The 17,945-nt window shown below is 36.5% G+C and overlaps 1 protein-coding gene across 2 annotated transcripts; it reads right to left on the reverse strand.

The window, feature by feature from the left end:
- Positions 1-17,437, reverse strand: LOC126665230 (protein TIC236, chloroplastic). Of its 2 annotated transcripts, XM_050357957.2 has the most exons (24): positions 17,301-17,436; positions 14,985-17,123; positions 13,437-13,635; positions 13,256-13,315; positions 12,286-12,390; positions 12,067-12,207; positions 10,851-10,913; positions 10,365-10,595; positions 10,130-10,213; positions 9,476-9,633; positions 8,815-9,337; positions 8,376-8,546; positions 8,191-8,250; positions 7,389-7,511; positions 4,502-4,777; positions 4,304-4,369; positions 4,021-4,152; positions 3,108-3,932; positions 2,709-2,989; positions 2,187-2,443; positions 1,367-1,605; positions 1,059-1,250; positions 489-761; positions 1-368 (listed from the first exon to the last, which is right to left on the reverse strand). In XM_050357957.2, the coding sequence occupies exons 2-24, from the start codon at positions 16,970-16,972 to the stop codon at positions 222-224; spliced, it is 6,594 nt and encodes a 2,197-aa protein (XP_050213914.1). In that variant the 5' UTR covers positions 16,973-17,123; positions 17,301-17,436; the 3' UTR covers positions 1-221. The 2 variants fall into 2 exon arrangements, with proteins under 2 accessions (XP_050213914.1, XP_050213915.1); XM_050357958.2 differs by lacking the exons at positions 1-368; positions 489-761; positions 1,059-1,250; positions 1,367-1,605 and having other exon boundaries at positions 2,267-2,436; positions 17,301-17,437.
- Between the last annotated feature and the right edge of the window lie 508 nt (positions 17,438-17,945).

A 17,945-nucleotide genomic window follows, 5' to 3' on the forward strand; every position in this document is an offset into this window, starting at 1 on the left:
TGCAAAAAAAATCAAGTTTTTCACATATAAACAAGCTCATTCATTTCTGAGCAAAGAATAATGACATATTTACATCTAACGTTAATCTTCTATCTTTTTGTTCTCTTTACAACCAGATTTAACTAAATTTGGTGTGGACATTGTATGCCACAACCATAGCATTGACTAATCACAACACCACTGGAACAGTTGTCGACAAGCCAGCAAATGGTGGCCGTCGTTTAGTCCTGTGATGTAGCAGAATATTCGAAAAGAAGGCGTTTTGAAGGAGCAGATTGCAGGAGCACTCTCAAGCGGCTTGTAAGCTGATATATCAAAGTCCATTGCATCGCCATTTCTGAGTCCTTCATCTGCCTAACAATGGAAGCCTAGAAAGAGAACAAGATCACTATTTTAGATGATTATCAGACAGACGTAGAAAAGAATCTCCAAAAAAAGCTTGAAACAAAAAAGATTTAATAGGGCAGAAGTATTAGAATTTGGATAACCTGAAGACGTTTCCCAAGCTGCACTTCGACTTCAGTGCCAAATGAAATATTATTGGCCAATGATTTCAGAGGATCAACGGTAGGATCAACAGAAAGCAGACTAGGAATCTGTGGGGCGTAGACTAATCTCCATCGAGCCTGGCCAAATTCTCCCTTCCCTTCTATTCTTGGCATCAGCGTTTCAAGTGTTGCAGTTGCAAGCTTTTTAAATGCAAGCTGGCCATCACCCTCCAATATGGATTCTGCTAATTGACTCTCAAATACTCTAGCAGCCTGAAAATGAGACATTTTGATATAATAATCAATGTGATTAATCTGAGTTCTGGAACTTCAAATGAGGCCATTGGCAATTAAAAAAAGTTTCTATTTATACATTATGATAACTAAAAAGGAACTATCAATAATATTACATTAAAAAGCCACCATAGACAAAGTGAGGATTACAAGAAAAAAACACCATAGAAGTGAGAATTACGAGAATAATGAGATTTTCAATATCTAAATATAATGGAAAGATTATCAGAAAGAGACTAATATGGCTTTTGTCTAGACCATTAAATTTCCTGTTACCTCATTAGGTGAGAGGGCATCCTGCTCCACAGAACGTGTTGAGGTCACCACAAGTTTGTCTTGCCAATTGCTAGCCCGGCTTTGAATCCTGAATTGCCACTCAGACCCAACCAACGCCAAGTCTAGCATAGGATCTAGTCCATGCTCAGGCTCAAATTTTGCTACATTTAGATGCTCCCGTTTTAGCCTTACCTGTTTTTGGAAGTTTGATGTCAACATTTTAGCTGAAACCACAAGCCAGCCTAATGAAAAACAAAGTACAGAAGTGGCTGCATGGACAGTATTTAACTGCAAGAAATAATACTCACCTGAGTTGCAACAAGATTAACATCACCGTTTTCAAATGTGAGAACACCTTTAGGTTTAATCCATTTGGGATGAGCCAAGCCATTTAGCTCAAGTTCTCCACTAATAGCAAAATTGAGAATCAAAGGATAAACTATCCTCAACTCTGGTCCTAAGACAAGCTTCAAATCACTAAGACGAACATCTACATTAGGTTTAATGCTAAGCTGCTCCATGTCCTTTTCCACTTCAGTTGATTTAGCTGCAGATGCACACAAAAAAGACATCATGGTAAATGTTAAATCTCAACAAACTACTGCAAAAAGTTCAAACTCGGCAGCTCAAAAGTATGCAGTCTATTGACAAAAAATTATTATAGACTTCCAGAATTTTTTTATAGGCTGACCATGTCAACTAATCGCATGTTTATTTTTTTTAACATCTGTGAAATATTTTTTGATCCAAAATTTCGTGATCCGCTGCCGAACTTATTCCAATTCTTTGCTGAGGGAGCAACCCCATTTTTCACCTTGAATTGGTCAAAATATTCGGCCAAGAAATATTGAATGGGGATGTGGGCGGGGGTTTCCGAGGAAGCGGCAATGGGCTGTATGTTAGCACAGATGGATGACGAGGGAATCGAGAGGGTTCATAAGACTTCCAGAAATTTATCTAGATTGACCGTGTCTTCCATATAAACAAATATATGACGATTCAGAAACATGTAATTTTTTCAAAGCATATTGTTCCTAAAAGAAGAATAAATAATTATTCCAAATATCAGAAAAGGATTAGAGACGAAAATTTTATAACATATACAGAAAATGATTAATAAGATATTACCAGTGGTTTGAGAGAATTTGGTGCTTGAAGAAGCAGGTTCTGAGCTGAAAAACCGCGAGACATATCTAGATGCAACTGCCCGATTCAATCCCCTTACTGGAAGCCTGGACTGGTTTGATGCCAAACGATTAAAAGGAGAGCCTCCACTACCCTTATCATGTGGTAGATATGCTTCTCCATGGCTCAATTTAATATTTCCTGAGATGTTTGGTTGTAGTATTGAACCAGCTATTTGCAACTGGGTGTCAACCTGGCCACTGAATATTTTATTATTAGTTTTCTCTGGGCGACTGGGACATAGAAGATGTTGAAACAACTAAGAGATAATGCAATAGTTATGTGTTATAAGTTGATAAAAGTAAATGGTGATAGTGCAAATTCTTTCCCAATTTGGCCACAATACTTCAGAACAAACATTCATTAAGGAACAAGTCAGCTACGTAATACTAGAAGACAGGATGTATTACGTAGTCATAAGTTTAAATAATGAAAGATTTTCACATTAGTCACTAATTTAAGTACCTCAAAATATTCTTTGCCCTTACTTCCAAGGCTTCACATTTCAAGTCAATCTTATCTCCATGGGATGCTTCACTTGTTCTTAGGGGCAGATTGCCTTTCACAAGAAGCTTTCCCCATCTGCTTACACGACTCTCAAGTGAAGCAATGCATAACCTATTGGATTTTACATGTACTGTCCCACCAAAGTTTGTAAGTGGTTTTCGAAGTACTGGGGAAGAAATTGATGCTCTGTGGAAGGATGCAAATCCATCAAGCACAGGTTGTTCAACTGTGCCTCTGACCTATTAATTAGAAACCAAGAAAGGCGGTGTGAGACTAAAACTTATGCTGCAGGCAATAAATTTGCTTAAATTTAATGTGCATGCTATAAAAGCTCATAAAGAACACATATTAGCCCACCTCCAGCATAACGTCAGCATTACCATGAAGCCAGTCCACATAAGGAGATAAAGCTGTCAGCATCATCATTCCTCCATCCTTGACATCAGCATCAATCCTTACTTCGCCAACATCTAAGAAATTCCAATTTAAGACCTTTAGGCTTTCTGCTAATTGAGTACTCCAACCTTCTTCATTCTTATCTCTAAAAACTTTCTTCTCACTTATTTCATCAACAGATGTTCTATTTCTGTCCTTAACCCAACCAGGAACCCAACCTGCTCCACTTTTATCTATTTCTGTGACTTCTTCCTCTGATGAGTTATTTTGCACAAACTTGATAGGAATACTTCCTTGGATATGTACATGGCCATTTTGGATGACCGGTTCCAGTTTGGCATTGAAAAGAAAACGACTGGTCGAGGTTAGGGAAGCAACAATTTCAGCTCGTCCAATATCAATGCCTCCAATGGCACCATCCAAGAGCCTTACTTGCACATCACATTCTGGTTTTGCAAGACTTCCTCTGAGATCTCCTTCCATATGCAATATACCTCGAATTGGCGCTAAAAGTTGCCGCAATGAGTGCACGGTATCAGCAGCTGAAGACTCAATGACCTGAACTGCAGTAGGAACTAAACTAACAGGAAAATTGAGAACAGCAAAATGAAGATTGGTTTTGGGCCCTAACATAGTGCCATCAGCGTGGACTGTGGCATTATCCTTTTGGATAAATATCTTCTCAAGCCGTAAGCCATCGTTGTTGCTGTATGCACCAGCAGCTAGAACACGCTGAGTTTTGTAGGCCCCCCATTCCCACTCTTCCCCATGAAAATCAAAGTCAGCCTGGAAATAGACGATTTTAAGTGCCAAAAAACAAATTGCAGAGACGGAAGTTGAGAAAATGGTCTTGCATAAACTCAAAAAGCATTACCGTGGTGTCTCCATTTCCTCCACCACTAGCATCAAGAGATCCATGCCAGCGACCTTTAAGTTCAGCCAAACCCGGGAGAGTTAGGTCTTCTAGAACAACATCATTTGATGAAGTATAATGTTCCCTTATTACCTGAAATTTCATAGAGCTATTCAATCAATTAAGACGCTCTGAATCAGTCTGACTTCTGAGTAAGTGTTTCACTGAATATAAGATCATAGACATGACACATTTCAACAAGATAGCGAATTCAATAAGACACTGAATTCTATGTGCAAATTACCTCGAGCAAGTCTTGAAGACTCTCAGGATATAATGCAACAGACTGCAAACTTTGAATGAAAAGATCCTGTATAGTAGATGCACATCAATTAGTCATTTCAAACTGATGGTAAAGCCAATAAGCAGCTATATGGTTATCATCTACTATCATACGATTCATGATATATAATAACTCTAATGTGTTTAAGCAGAATCTAACCTTTGATCTAGATCGAACTGCAGGATCTGTACTTCGAGATAGAAGTCTTGCAAGTGGAAGCATCTCAGCTACCTCAGCTCGAGGAACTTCAAGTCTCATTCTCCACCTTCCCATGGAAGATATGACGCTTCCCAGCTGCCCGGTCATTGCCCTTTTGAAGAGGCCACCTCTTTCCTTTCCAGCAAGGTTTCTATCTCTGCTGCCAGGCAACACGTATTCACCTTGAAGCTCATAACAGCTATTGATTTGTTCCAAAACACTTTTCTCAACTGTGATCTACACAGTATACGCCATGTGGTAAGAACATCAACCAAGTCATCCCTAATGCAACAAATATTTATTGATAAAACAAAGAGCCTTAGTGCAACAGTTACATCTCCGATTAAAACTACAGAAACAACTTATTGCAGATGCAAGAAAAGGGTACAGTTAGTTGGCTCGGTCATAAGCTGGCTATGCCAGAGCCTTAGCATTAGGAATAATAGCACCATGAACTACTTTGTTCTTGGAACAGTGCAATGGCATGGGACCAAATTGGACTACATTACACATTTTGGTTACAGCTACTGGGAATATTTTAAATAAATTCCAAACAAAATGGGCAAATTACAAATTTTACTGGCTAAAAACTCTTTAGTGAAGATTCCCTTTTCATTTGGGAAGCTAAAATGGATTTCGTAAAAGTACGTAGAGCTTAAAAAAGGCTAAATCCATCTGGAGACCCCTGTACTACACACTTTTTTTTATCTGGTCCTGTACTAATTTTTTACTCGTCCGAATCCCTCTACATACCATATTTTGTTTAAAAGGTCCTTTTTTAACAGAATGTAAATTGCGTGTTCTCAAACTCCGTCTAACTAACAGATTTTTCCTTTGACAAAACCACGTAGGACAAAAAAAGGCTGACATGGATAGTTTTAAATCCATATTTCTCAACTGGTGGATCCGCATCCTCATGGTATTCATGTCTAATGCAACACCTGATCCTCTCTCTTTTCATCCTCCCCACATTATCGCTACACCCTTATGTCGCCACCACTGCTCCTCCATCCCCTTCCTGCACGCCGACTTCTTCCTGCTTTCTTCTCAACACCGCGTTCTCATAGTATTAATGTAGCAAAGATTGCATGTCGAAGCTATAACTGCTCATATCTTGAACCACCATTTTATCCAAAAAAAAAAAGACTTAGAACCACCATACGCAACGGTGGCCGCTCGTTTTGAGCGGTGTGCGTGCAAGCTTCTAATTGTAGCTTCTTTTTCCTCTGAACTTCAGATTAGTCCAAGCAGCCACGTAAATTTTAATCCATCCTCCTTTGAACTTCATTGTGGCAATTTATCAAACACCTTATTGGCAATTGAAAAAACAGCCACAATTATGGTGAAGAAAACTAGAATGAAGACTCGGCTTGCTTCTTTGGAGAAAATTAAAGAAATCGAGCTTTTAGAGATATCATGTCTGTTCATAGATTTTACTTTATTCATAGAGGTATATGTCTGCTCATCTTTCTTTTTTCTCAAAAAATATCTTTGTAGCTAAAGGTTACAGCACACAAACAAAATTAATTGTATATCATGTCAAAAGAAATATGAAAAGCTCTCACTGTTCAGTAATTTATCCTCTCATTGTTCTTCTCTTCTAAAGCTCTCAAATTCTGTTTCTTTCAAAATTGGGTCTTAATTAAAATGGGGTTTGTCTCCAATATTGCTTTTTGTTACAATCGGTGCCAAATGATGCGAAATTAGAAAATGAAAAAATGGCTCATGGTATGAGTGTTACAATACAAAGGAGCTAGATGTTATGAGCTTATATGGTTTGCTGGTCAAAGAGAAGCAGAAGAAGAAAACATGAAGAAGGAGATGAAGATGACAGCAGATGAAGAAGGTATTATTGAAACGGCAGTGTTTTTCATTTTTATTTGCAAAATTACACCGTTTTGGTTAGTAAGGTCATGCATTTAGTTTATGTGCGGCTGATTTGGAAATGTTATACTTTTAATACTCGCACTAACAGAGTGTGAGAACACGCACTCTCCATTCCGTTAAAAAGGACCTTTTAAAAAAAATATGGTATGTAGAGGGACTCGGACGAGTAAAAAGTTAGTACAGGGACCAAACAAAAAAGTGTATAGTACAAGGGCCTCCAGATGGGTTAAGCCTATAAAAGAACATAATGAAACCATGCATTTTCCAAGTTCCCCTGTAAAATACTGCGAGGCTAAAATCCAATGTAACGTCTGTTAAATAAAAGCAATATTGGGACAAGTATATAGCAAGGACATAATTATCTAGATATTGAAGCTCATGATATTTAAACATGTGTTGACTGTTCATCTTTTAGCAATATAATACACATATTGCAGGCAGCAAAGGTGATATCAAAATATGTTGCCTTCTAATCTTAGGATGAAAGGAAGGAGAACACCTAAAGTTAACATGAGAAAAGTTGTACAGAATGCTAATCTTTCCATAGATTTAACTCACAATCATTCAGAGTGAAGTAAGAATCCATATAGCAGACTCCAATCATTTGGGAAAAAGACTTGATGGAGTTGATTGATTTTCAAGAACCAAATGGTAAGTGATGGTAGGAAGATGACAGGATATAATATTCGGCAATAACAGACCATTGAAACAAACTAAAATATTGCAACCTCCTTGAAATATTTATGCTGGATAACACTAATTTTACCTGAACATCGAACAGTAACTAAGGGCAAAAATTAAGGATATCAGTGTGAAGCATACAGCTACAAGCCAAGACCAAAATGTTTGACAGCCAGACCGTCACACTTTATGTAAAAATTATTTATGATATTTTCAGTGAATGAACTAAACCATGAACACGGATAGTCAGACTGATTATGCAAAAGCTATAGATACTCACAACATCTCCACTCCATCTAGCAGCAACATCCAAGGCTTCACCAAGCACGCCGCTAAATTTCGGGCGAAGTACAGATAACACACCATGACCTCTTCTTTTCTGAAGATTAAGCTGAATTTCTGCCTGGAAGAAAATAAACGACTAACAGGTAAATAGCAGTTTTAAGTATAAGAAAAAATCAGTACAGAAATTAGTTATAAAAATCTATATAAAGGAACTCGGAGGAACTTCAAAATTGCATGCGTAAGAAGCTGTGTCCACTGACATTAATAAGGAATCAATATTGAAATAAACCTATGCTCATTGATAAATTTCAGGAATGAATATTGGCATATATGATTCTATCAAACTTAAGAAACCATTGAAATACTGCTTTCTCTCCTATTAAATTTAAGACACGAGGGAACCAAAACTAGAGAAAATTTCCCGCATCCTTCCAGTTCTAGGAGATCCATATTCAAGGACTTCAGTTAAAATTGAACCCAAAGATCTGAGAACGGACTCCAGGGGTCCATATACAGCTACTATATGAAAATTGAAAAAAAGGCCAATAATTACAATAATCAAACGAAGCATGGAAAACAAACTTATCTAATATCTATCATTCACCATAGTCCATCTCAACTTGCTTATGGTTCTCAATTTTATTGGAAAGACTTTTTTATAAAAAACAAAAACGTAGTCTAGCAATACCAGGGATTCTTACCAACGACGCCATTCCAAGAACAATAGAAATAATAGCAAATAGCATCAACCAGAATTGAGTAAGGAAAGACTAATTTAAAAATGCTCTCAGGCTTACTCTTTGGACTGTTCCCCTAAGTGAAGCCAACTCCAACTCATCAAGTGGAAGATTGCGTACCTGGTACAGCTCATAAACAAGCAGATAAGTCAATTTCACTTGCAAGAAGAACTGCATTGTCCGAACACAAAACAAATATTAAAGAGTCAAATAAGGTGGCTTTTTAAACTACAGAATTACAATACCTCCATAGTAGCAGAATGTAGCGGTTGAAATGAGAAATTAACTCTCAGTTGCCCCTTCTGAAGAGAAAAAGACAACAATTTTTCACTTTCTGGGTTTTCTTCACATCTAGGTTGTAATGGCCCCATAACCTCAACTGAAAGACTCTCATCTGGCCTACCTATGGCATCCAACTGCAATATGAGAAAGAGTTCAGATTTCAGAAATATGACGGTGATATGAAACAAATAATGGTTAAAATAAAATATAAGGTAAGAGCATAAATGACACAACTATTGAACAAAGGAAAAAACTTCACAAAGATGACCACATTTACCCAAGAGATATCAATGATTGTGGCACACGTTGCTTTAAAATATAACATTGCATAGCCACATTAATAGAGCAATTTAGGTTCTAAAAAACAGCCATTTTTCAATAATTGAAGCAGTAAGCCCTTACCTTGATATGATCACGTGAAATGCCCAACCGCCCCACTAACTGAGGTGCTAGCATCAGCTGATTCAATCTAAGGCCTGATACTGACAGCTCGCCAGCAAGACTTTCTTTGCTCCTCTCTGTTTGTTCTAGGTGCATATCCTTCTCCAAAGGAAAATCTTGTTCATTGGCAATACTAAGAGACTTCAAAACCTTTCCCTGAAATTTGATTTTTCCAGTTGCTTTCAAGTGTGTAGGTCTTGGAGAATCAAAAGGATAAGATGAGACCAGGCTGAAAAACTCAAAACCACGCATACGTAGATCCAACTCAACTCCTTCAACAGTAAATGGTCTGCTGCTATTTGCATCAAACTCTTTTCTGTCAAGACAGTAATCATCAGAATAATTTGTTTGGATCTTTGAGTACAACTCAAAAGCGACAGATGATGAATTCACGGTTATATAATCATGTGAGATCATGATATCTCCTCGAGCATCAGTAAATGATCCTTCAGCTTTTGGTGCAATCCACTTGATGTCAAACCTCCTACATCCAAAGAGAACACCCATCAACCAAGAGAAACTCAAAAAGTTCATAAAACCTGCAAAGGCAAATTGGAAGAAAACAAAACGCAAGGGAAAATTTGATAGTGAGAGCACAAAAGGAAAGGTCGATGAAACTAACGGTTTCAAAAGGGATCCAGAGAGTTTTGTTTCTCCTGCCAGCTCCCCCAGTTTTAGTGGCATCAGCTGAAGGTAGCCAGGAATATATCGATTCATAATCTTATCAAAGGCCAGATTGCCAGAGAAATTTACATCCATCGCCGTATCATCCACCTCACCCTGTAATAGTAATAAATTTTGCATAATAATCTCAAACTACAGAATGGAAAATTAAAACAAATTTTTTAAAGGACACTTTGTTAACTGGTCAGACAACTGGATGGAAGCAAAGAAAAGGCATTGTAAATGTCAGCCTATGAGGTGTGGACTAATTACAAATAAATTGTACATCACAAAGGCCAAAGACCCATAAGACTTGTAGGTTAGGTGATATAACAAAAAATGTAATGGGAAAAGATAAAGAGTTCCCGCCAAACAATGGTGAAAATAAAAATACATCATTTGCAGAAAGCATCTGGAGATGATGGTTCAAATATAAAAATGTGTTTCCTGTTGGAATAAGATTTAACAAAAGAGTAACTATTCAAAAATTCAGATAACTTGCAAACTAGGAAGACAGGGCAGTCAATCAAGTAACTTGCTCAAGCAAAAAAACTGCTAATACAGGAGTATGTGTATGTAAGACATTTATACCAGAATTATTCAAGTAGATTACCTCAGGGCAAATCCATGCATTTCCGGCCCCCCGAATTTCACCACCATCCACAAGGCTAGCTCGAATTCCATACAAGTCAGCAACCTATACATGTGAAATGAATATAAGAATTTTTAACATCAGTTGTTAGATAAAAATCTAAAAATTGAAAAGCATCTACAAATAAAATAGAGCAGATAAAGGGAAAAAATAGCGTGCGCTGTGTTTTAGATGCGAATTTTCCAAAAGAACTTACGCAATTATCAGTGTTAAAGGTGAAGTTAGCTGACAAATATGAAAATGGAATACGGTCAAATGCTGCCACACCACCAGCCTCTTTGCTTTTCAACATTGCTTCATATGCAGCAGACTCAGGGACATCTGAAACTGAACTAGATATCTTCCTGGAAACCATTCCACTTCCCACAAATATAGGAGCGTCCAGAGGGCCTTGACAGTTAAATATAGCAGTTACAGAACCTGCTAACTGCAGTCATATGCAAAGAAGATGTTAAATCAAAATTGCCAAAATTGAACTCTTTTCTAGTTCATTCATAGAACATAACGAACTATTTAATTCATGGTCAAGGTTCAAAACAATTGAATTTTCCAACTGCAATGTTACCACTTGAAAAGAAATTCATAAAAGGAAACTTGGTGCATATTGCATATAAAATGATGGAGCTATTGAGATTTGAGAGCACTATACAAACTAATATATATAAACTCCAGATACACTTACTGGAAACAATAGAGGTCTCATCTTAAATGTTTTCATCAGGGAATTTACTTCTACGCTAGATACCTGAACAAAATCATAATCCGCAAGTTAAAAGTTGAACAGCAAAGAAATGGGAACAAGATTCTAGAAACAAAAAACTGCAACTGCTATTAGAATGTGAATGCATAAAGAAGTGACCTATTCAGCAATAAGAAAAGGTCATAAATATTTGTGACTCCAGAGCACCATGAACTCATACACGTCTTCTGGAGGTTATTTCCCTTCCAACATATGTTTCGTGATACAAACAACTCATCAAAGATGACATCAGGTTTCTGAATAATGGTTCCGGTCAAGGTGTCATGATAACTGGCTGTAGCAGCCAAAATGCATTGGTATCAACTATCCCAACAGGCTTTAGTTAGCAATGAATTTCAGAGTTAACAAGCATTGAACTCGGTGACGCATATGCATTATAGACCAATTTATTAGTAGTATAATAACACTTATTGCAGATGAGCAACAGAGCAAGCATGTGTTATAAATTAAAAAAATATTCCAAAAAGTTAAGTCAATCTAAAAGTTATCTGGTTAAAAAAAAAAGCTACAGCCCACTTCTTTTTTTCCTCAAACGGACTGAGTGACAGACTGAACAAAAACTTCACAAGAGAGTCACCATTCCCTAGTGCTACAATCGAATAAAAACCCACTGAATACAAGGATTATATAAAAAGCATTTTAAAAAATGACTGCATATACAACCATATGTTCCCCAAGATATGCCTCTCTACACATACACCCAATAAACCTCACTGTTCTCCTCCGCTATTACTTCTTTTGGTCCCAGATCAAGCCATTTCCACTTTCCACGATTACAACAAATATAAATTCATCCAAATCAGCCAATACAAGTGTCATTTCGGATTATGTACACTGGAATTGAAGACCAGGTATGGATTCCACATACAACAGCAGTTGAATTGCAGATGGACAGCATACAAATTATCTGACTGCACATGATCCAGGAAGAACTAACAAGGAGAAGGGAAGTACCCATTTTGAATCATTTTCAGACAAGAAATGATCTATGCAAAAATCTACACTTGTCAAGAAATAAATAATGCAGCATGCTACCCAATCAGTTTGGTATGGCTGACTTGAGTCGAATTGAATAAAATAAATTCAATGCTGAAATATACAGTTGCCAGCATCCAAGAAGTAGGTCATTCATAAATACCTGACACATTAGGTGAAACTCTCCTTCCTCCGGATGAATGCCAAAATCTCCGGAAGCTTCTATAGGAACATTACCGAACCAGCCACTTGTGTTGTGTAAGAATATCCGTTGACCACGAAAACATAAACTTGCTGAAATGTCCTGCAAATAAAACATGAGATGAGAGACACAATAAATCTACATGATGGGGTTGTAAGGATAAATGAAAGTACAACATACAGAGAATGACGACGGAGCATCATATATTTGGAAGGCTATTCCTGTAACATCAAGCTGGCCATGAAGATTAGGAAATGTTTCCCCTCTTGACATGCAAATATGAACCTGCAAACATGGAAGATATTTACAGCTCAAAATGGCACTAAAAATGTGTCTAAGGGTGTAAAAGCTAGTGTTAAGTTGAGCTCCCTTACCAACTTGTTCTAAAAAAAATATAAAAAATTGAAAGAAAAGTCTCAAGCACCAAGTCAACTTCTTATAACTTCTTAAGGAAGATAAATAAGATGTTCTACGCCAAATGAGAAGTAAAAAATCTTTCTAAAAACGCATATACATTGCTGGTGTTAATATGATTCTATTTTTAGTATTATAATGAATCTTAAACTCTGATAAACTAGCCAGGACATTAAATATTTTAAACAATATGCATAAGAATTATATCAACATGCCAAACTGGCAGCTTATCCATAAAGGATAAGAACATAGAGTTGGTTGAAAATGAGAAACATAAATTATGAATATAACAGTATAGAAAGAACCAAATACTTTTTGACTAAATAAGAATAGAGCTTAGACTATAGTGTTTAGTTCTCAAAACTTTGTCCATTCTAGACTTCTCAATGCAGCACATGATTCACAACTAAATTGTCTCGTGAAATGTATAATTTTTAATGACAAGCAAGAAATGAATTAAGAAAAATCCACCTTTAAGTGAATAAAGGAATGCATTTGGACACGTGCAAAAAGGTTCTGTTTGTACTCAAGTGAGGATGACAGACATAGTAAACTGATAGTAACATGAAGTATTATTCAGCCATACATATTCTATGACATAAAATGACATTGCAATATAACTTGAAACAAGCATGAAGCAACTATAACTACTATCAGAAGTCTGAACTTGTAATACATGCTGACATCTTTCTGCCAAAAAGTTGGGAGAGCATTTAAACTGAAGTTAGAAAAGCACCTCACCAGTGGCTCTCCCTTTGAACCAAGCAATTGGAATATCTAGGATCCTTTCAAAAAGCTGTGAACAAAGGAAAAAGGAAGTGTTCAGCTCGTAATAAGATTTCGTACCCTGGATGCAGATACGACCCATTTTTTTTAAAAATAGCTTTTGAAACATACATATTGAATGTATACCTTACCGGGGCAAAGAGTTTGGCAATTTTTAAATTTGCATGCCAATTTTGCTCCACGCTATCAACAAAAACATCAGCAGATAGCCAGCCACCATCTTCAGATGGTGCATCAGATTCCCACATCTTACAGTTGCCACTCAACTGGACATGCACGCCAGAATAGTGATTTTGGAACTTCACAAGTCCTTTGACATTCTCCATCTCTCTAGATGCAGTGCAATAAAATCATAGAAAATTAATTAATAACGGGGTTATTATTATAAGAAAAGACAACTTTACATTACTCATATCATATCTGGTTTTAAAGAAGGGGAAATCATATTTTATTGTAAACTTCAAACTGAGAATCTATAATAACATTAAAATATGCAGTGCTAAGAATATAAAGATGATTTCTGATAGTAGAACTGCTCAGATTAGCCCGTGGTTCTACACAAAAGCTACAAAATAAGATAATACACAAACCCATCACATAGTGGCTGCATAAACATGGAGCCTGAACAAGAATGCGCAGAAAACCTTAATAGTAATGTTGACAAGAGATACATTAGGAAATCAGATCAAATGAAAGAACATCAATGATTGTACGCCTGCACAATCTTACATGCATATGCATATACAGGAAGCTATTGCATAATTAAAGTTATCAAATTCACTGCCAAAAGAGAATAAATTAGAAATGTGTGAAACCAAATCTCATTGACAAATTATGGATGTGAAAAAACTTAACTTTACTCTTCTAATTGACAATAAAGATATGATATGGCTTCATCAAATTGATATGCAATTTGCATCCTATGTTACCAAATAAGGATCAAGGAATACATCCACATTTCAAGCCAGAAGAATTGTTCCTGTAGGTTTTAATACTGACACATGTAAGAGAATTCCATTGCAGGTGCCAGAGGTATAGTTATAGTGTTCTGGGATCTTTGCACCGACTTGACATCTCTTATAAATATATTTTTACACTCACATCCTGGAGATTATATCAGTTGATGTTAGACGACTCTTAATTGATAAGTAAAAGAGGCATTTAGTGAGTTTCATGATTACCCAGGATAAATATCTATACAATCAGAAAGGGGGGGCCTACCTATGTACATGATTGATAGAATCACTACACAGGGAGGGGGATGGTCAACTTGATGCGGGAGAAGCATGAACTATGCTTAATTAGACTGTGACGTGCTAAGTGATTCACATAGTAATTGTTTGCCAATCAAATAACCAAAACAGATAATTGTTAGGTCCTTACTATTTTTGTGCCAGCTGATCAACCATTAACCCATTAACATAAGCTTTTAATTTCCCTTCTATTTAAGTCAAAAAAAGTTTCACTTCAAAATGGAGTATCAAACAAATTACTCTATGGCACTATTGAACCTGCGAATCAACCAGTCTATGATCAGTGTAAAAGAAATAAAAATTGCATCTGCAGAGCTTTTCCAATTGGCACTAGAACCGATAAATGATGTAACAAACTTTGATCAAGAGGGAATATAATGCTGTATTTAAGAGTAAACTACAGATACAACTAAAAAGGACTCTCACCTAGGCTCCCTATCACCATATGCAAGAAGCATCAGTGTTCCCCCTTTGAAATGAACAGAATCCAATAAAATTGGAAGCATCTTCTCGATGCCTTCAGTCTGTAATAGATCCACCCCGTCTACAAGCTCTGCGAAAATATCTTCAACTTTTGTACCGACACCTGACTTCAAGTTTTGAATTGGACCGGTAAAAAACTGATGCAATGATTCCCTGATATGTCTTGGAAAAGAAGTGGAGGAACTCAGGTTAGAAGTTGGGACTGGATGACTAGTTGCAGGCCCTGGCTCAAGCTTTTCAGGACTACTATCTTCAGATGCATTACTGTTTTCAATCTCAGGTGAATGTGCATCCATATATCTACTCAAATTGTCACTCTTTACACTATCGGTTTTAGCATCCCCCGCCACTTTTCTAATAGAAGGAAAATTTTCAACAACTTTTGCAATTTCTATAAGTCTATATAGAGTCCCAAAAAAAGGATTACGCATAAGATTAAAATCATATGTATGACTATTATAATGTTGGTTTACAGTAGAGGACCATATTGCAAAATTTTTATAATGTTCTTCATCCTGACTGTTCGCAGTTAAACATTCTTCACCACTGCTTTCAAAGTTATTTATGTCTGCAGTATTAGCAGTGTGGCTTTGTCCCAAAAGGGTGTCAAGATTCATAAGAGGATTGTCATGAGATGGTTGAGAAGGCTGATTATCCTTTCCACTAGAAAGACCATGAAAATATGCAGACGCTGCTGACGCACTACGTTCAAGGATTCGTCTTTTAGCATTTACACCAGCTGCTGATATATCAGCCCCGTTAGCCTTCCTCTTAAATATGCGTCTTTTGGGTCCTTCGATCATGCTAGACCAGAATTTAAGACCTGAACCTGGAAATTTTACACCAAAAGATTTCTCCAAATCAGCATGTTTCATATCATAATCAAGACCTGTATCCATACAGTGATGGTCCGTCCAATGCATCTTTTCATCCATGCATAAGAAAGATTCGTAATTTGTTATATTTATAGACCGCGTTAGATCCTCCTTAGAAACAAAATTTTCCGATAAACTGGAATATCTCTCAGGAGCAACATAGCCCTTCTCTGCTGCTTCCTTTGCATGATTATCCCTCTCCCCAGCCCAACGAGCAGCTGCTTCCTCCCTGGAAATCCTCCTTGCTTTGGTACGATAATCAATCCCATCTTCAGTAGATAAGTGCCGTTCCAGACCACCATCAGATGAAGGTAAACCTAACCAAGAATAGTCCTTCTTTTGCACAATAAGTAAACTTGGATGAGACAACACCGCATCAATTACAATCTTTCCTCTCCTCAAACTTGCAAAAGGACAGAGTCTAAGCTTCATCGTAGCAACCTCACCACAAGAAAATTCTTCTGCATGCGGTCCAATCGAGCATGACTCCAAAGTTATACTCAAAGGAGAAACCCCTCGAACCTTACCAAAATCAATCTCACGCTGAATATAATCACTAAGAACTGAACAAACAGAAGGCAAAAGCTTAGCCTCAACATAACTCTTAGCTTTTTTCTGCCCATACCACACTAATAAACAAACCCCAGATAAAACCGCCACACAGATTGAACCTCTAACTAAAAGCAGCCCTTCTTTCCACAAAGGAGCTAATGATCTCGCAACAAGAGCTTTACTCTGAGTAAAAGGCTCACTAACACATTCTACCTTAATCCCATTTCTTGAACCAATAGCATCACTTAAAAAAATTACATACTTACCACAAAAATTAGAAAATTTAACAGCACGGGTAATCCAGTTATTTCGATTATTACTACTGTTAGGCTTGTTCGCACTACAATTACATTGACGAAACGACCTTCTTGGTGATAAAGATGGTAACAACTGTTTTCTGCCACCAAAATAGAATGAAGTTTTGGTATGTTTTCGAGCAATTAAAGCAGCTGAAAGTGGAGTCCCATGAAATGGGGACTGGAGGTGCAAGCTTAATGAGCTCATTAGTTAGTTAGTATACTATGTAACAATACTTCATCATGCATCAAATTGAAAAAGAAACTCATCTGAAGGGGACCAAGAAAGGGAACTGCTCTCTCTCTCTCTTAGTCCCCCAAATTGTTCAAAGTATTGGTATGCACTCAAACATTCAAACCTGCAAACAAAAACACCCAAAAAATAAACAAATAAAAGTTAAATCACTTGACATTTTTAACCTTACAATAGAATTAAAACATCGACAAGTAAAACGAGTTACTGTTTTGAAGTTCTTAGTTTTGAGAATGTTTATGAGAAAAATTGTTATACAAATGATAACAGAGGAGAGAATGACCTGAACATACGAAGAAGAGAATCAGAGATGCGCAATTTTTTAGGGTTTGAATTGATTTTGATATGGAAGAACTTTGAGTGTGTTTTTGGCTTTGCTCGTACCAATTTCTCTGGCTGGCTTTCAGTTTTTGATTCGTGAGGTATGGAAAGAGCGGAATATTTGAGGTTCTTAGTGCCAAAATACTACCTAATATTTTATCATTTTTCAATTTCAACCTAAAACTTAGTTTTCTATTCTTTATACCTGTTCTTTTGTTTATTTACAATAGTACTACTATTTTTTTTTTATTAAAAGTTAAATTATACTAAGGTAAAACTGAAGTACATCGATAAAAATCAATGTCAAATAAATAATAACATTAAATTAAACTTAACATTGGATCTAATAAATTTAAATAATTCAAATATCATATTAAGAAACTTTGACAACTCAAAGTAAATTAAAGATATATTTCAAACATCATTTCCACTTTTAGTGAAACTAGTTTCGCATTACGTGCTATGCACGTGGCTCGTAACGTAACTCGTCAATTAATATATTACTAAATTTATTATAATTATATCAATTTTTTTATTTATAATTAATATTAAATTAGTTAAGAATTTTTGTAAAAATAAATATAATATATTTGGTTATTAAATTTTT

Source organism: Mercurialis annua, linkage group LG1-X (assembly GCF_937616625.2).
Source record: "Mercurialis annua linkage group LG1-X, ddMerAnnu1.2, whole genome shotgun sequence".
NCBI classification, from domain to species: domain Eukaryota; kingdom Viridiplantae; phylum Streptophyta; class Magnoliopsida; order Malpighiales; family Euphorbiaceae; genus Mercurialis; species Mercurialis annua.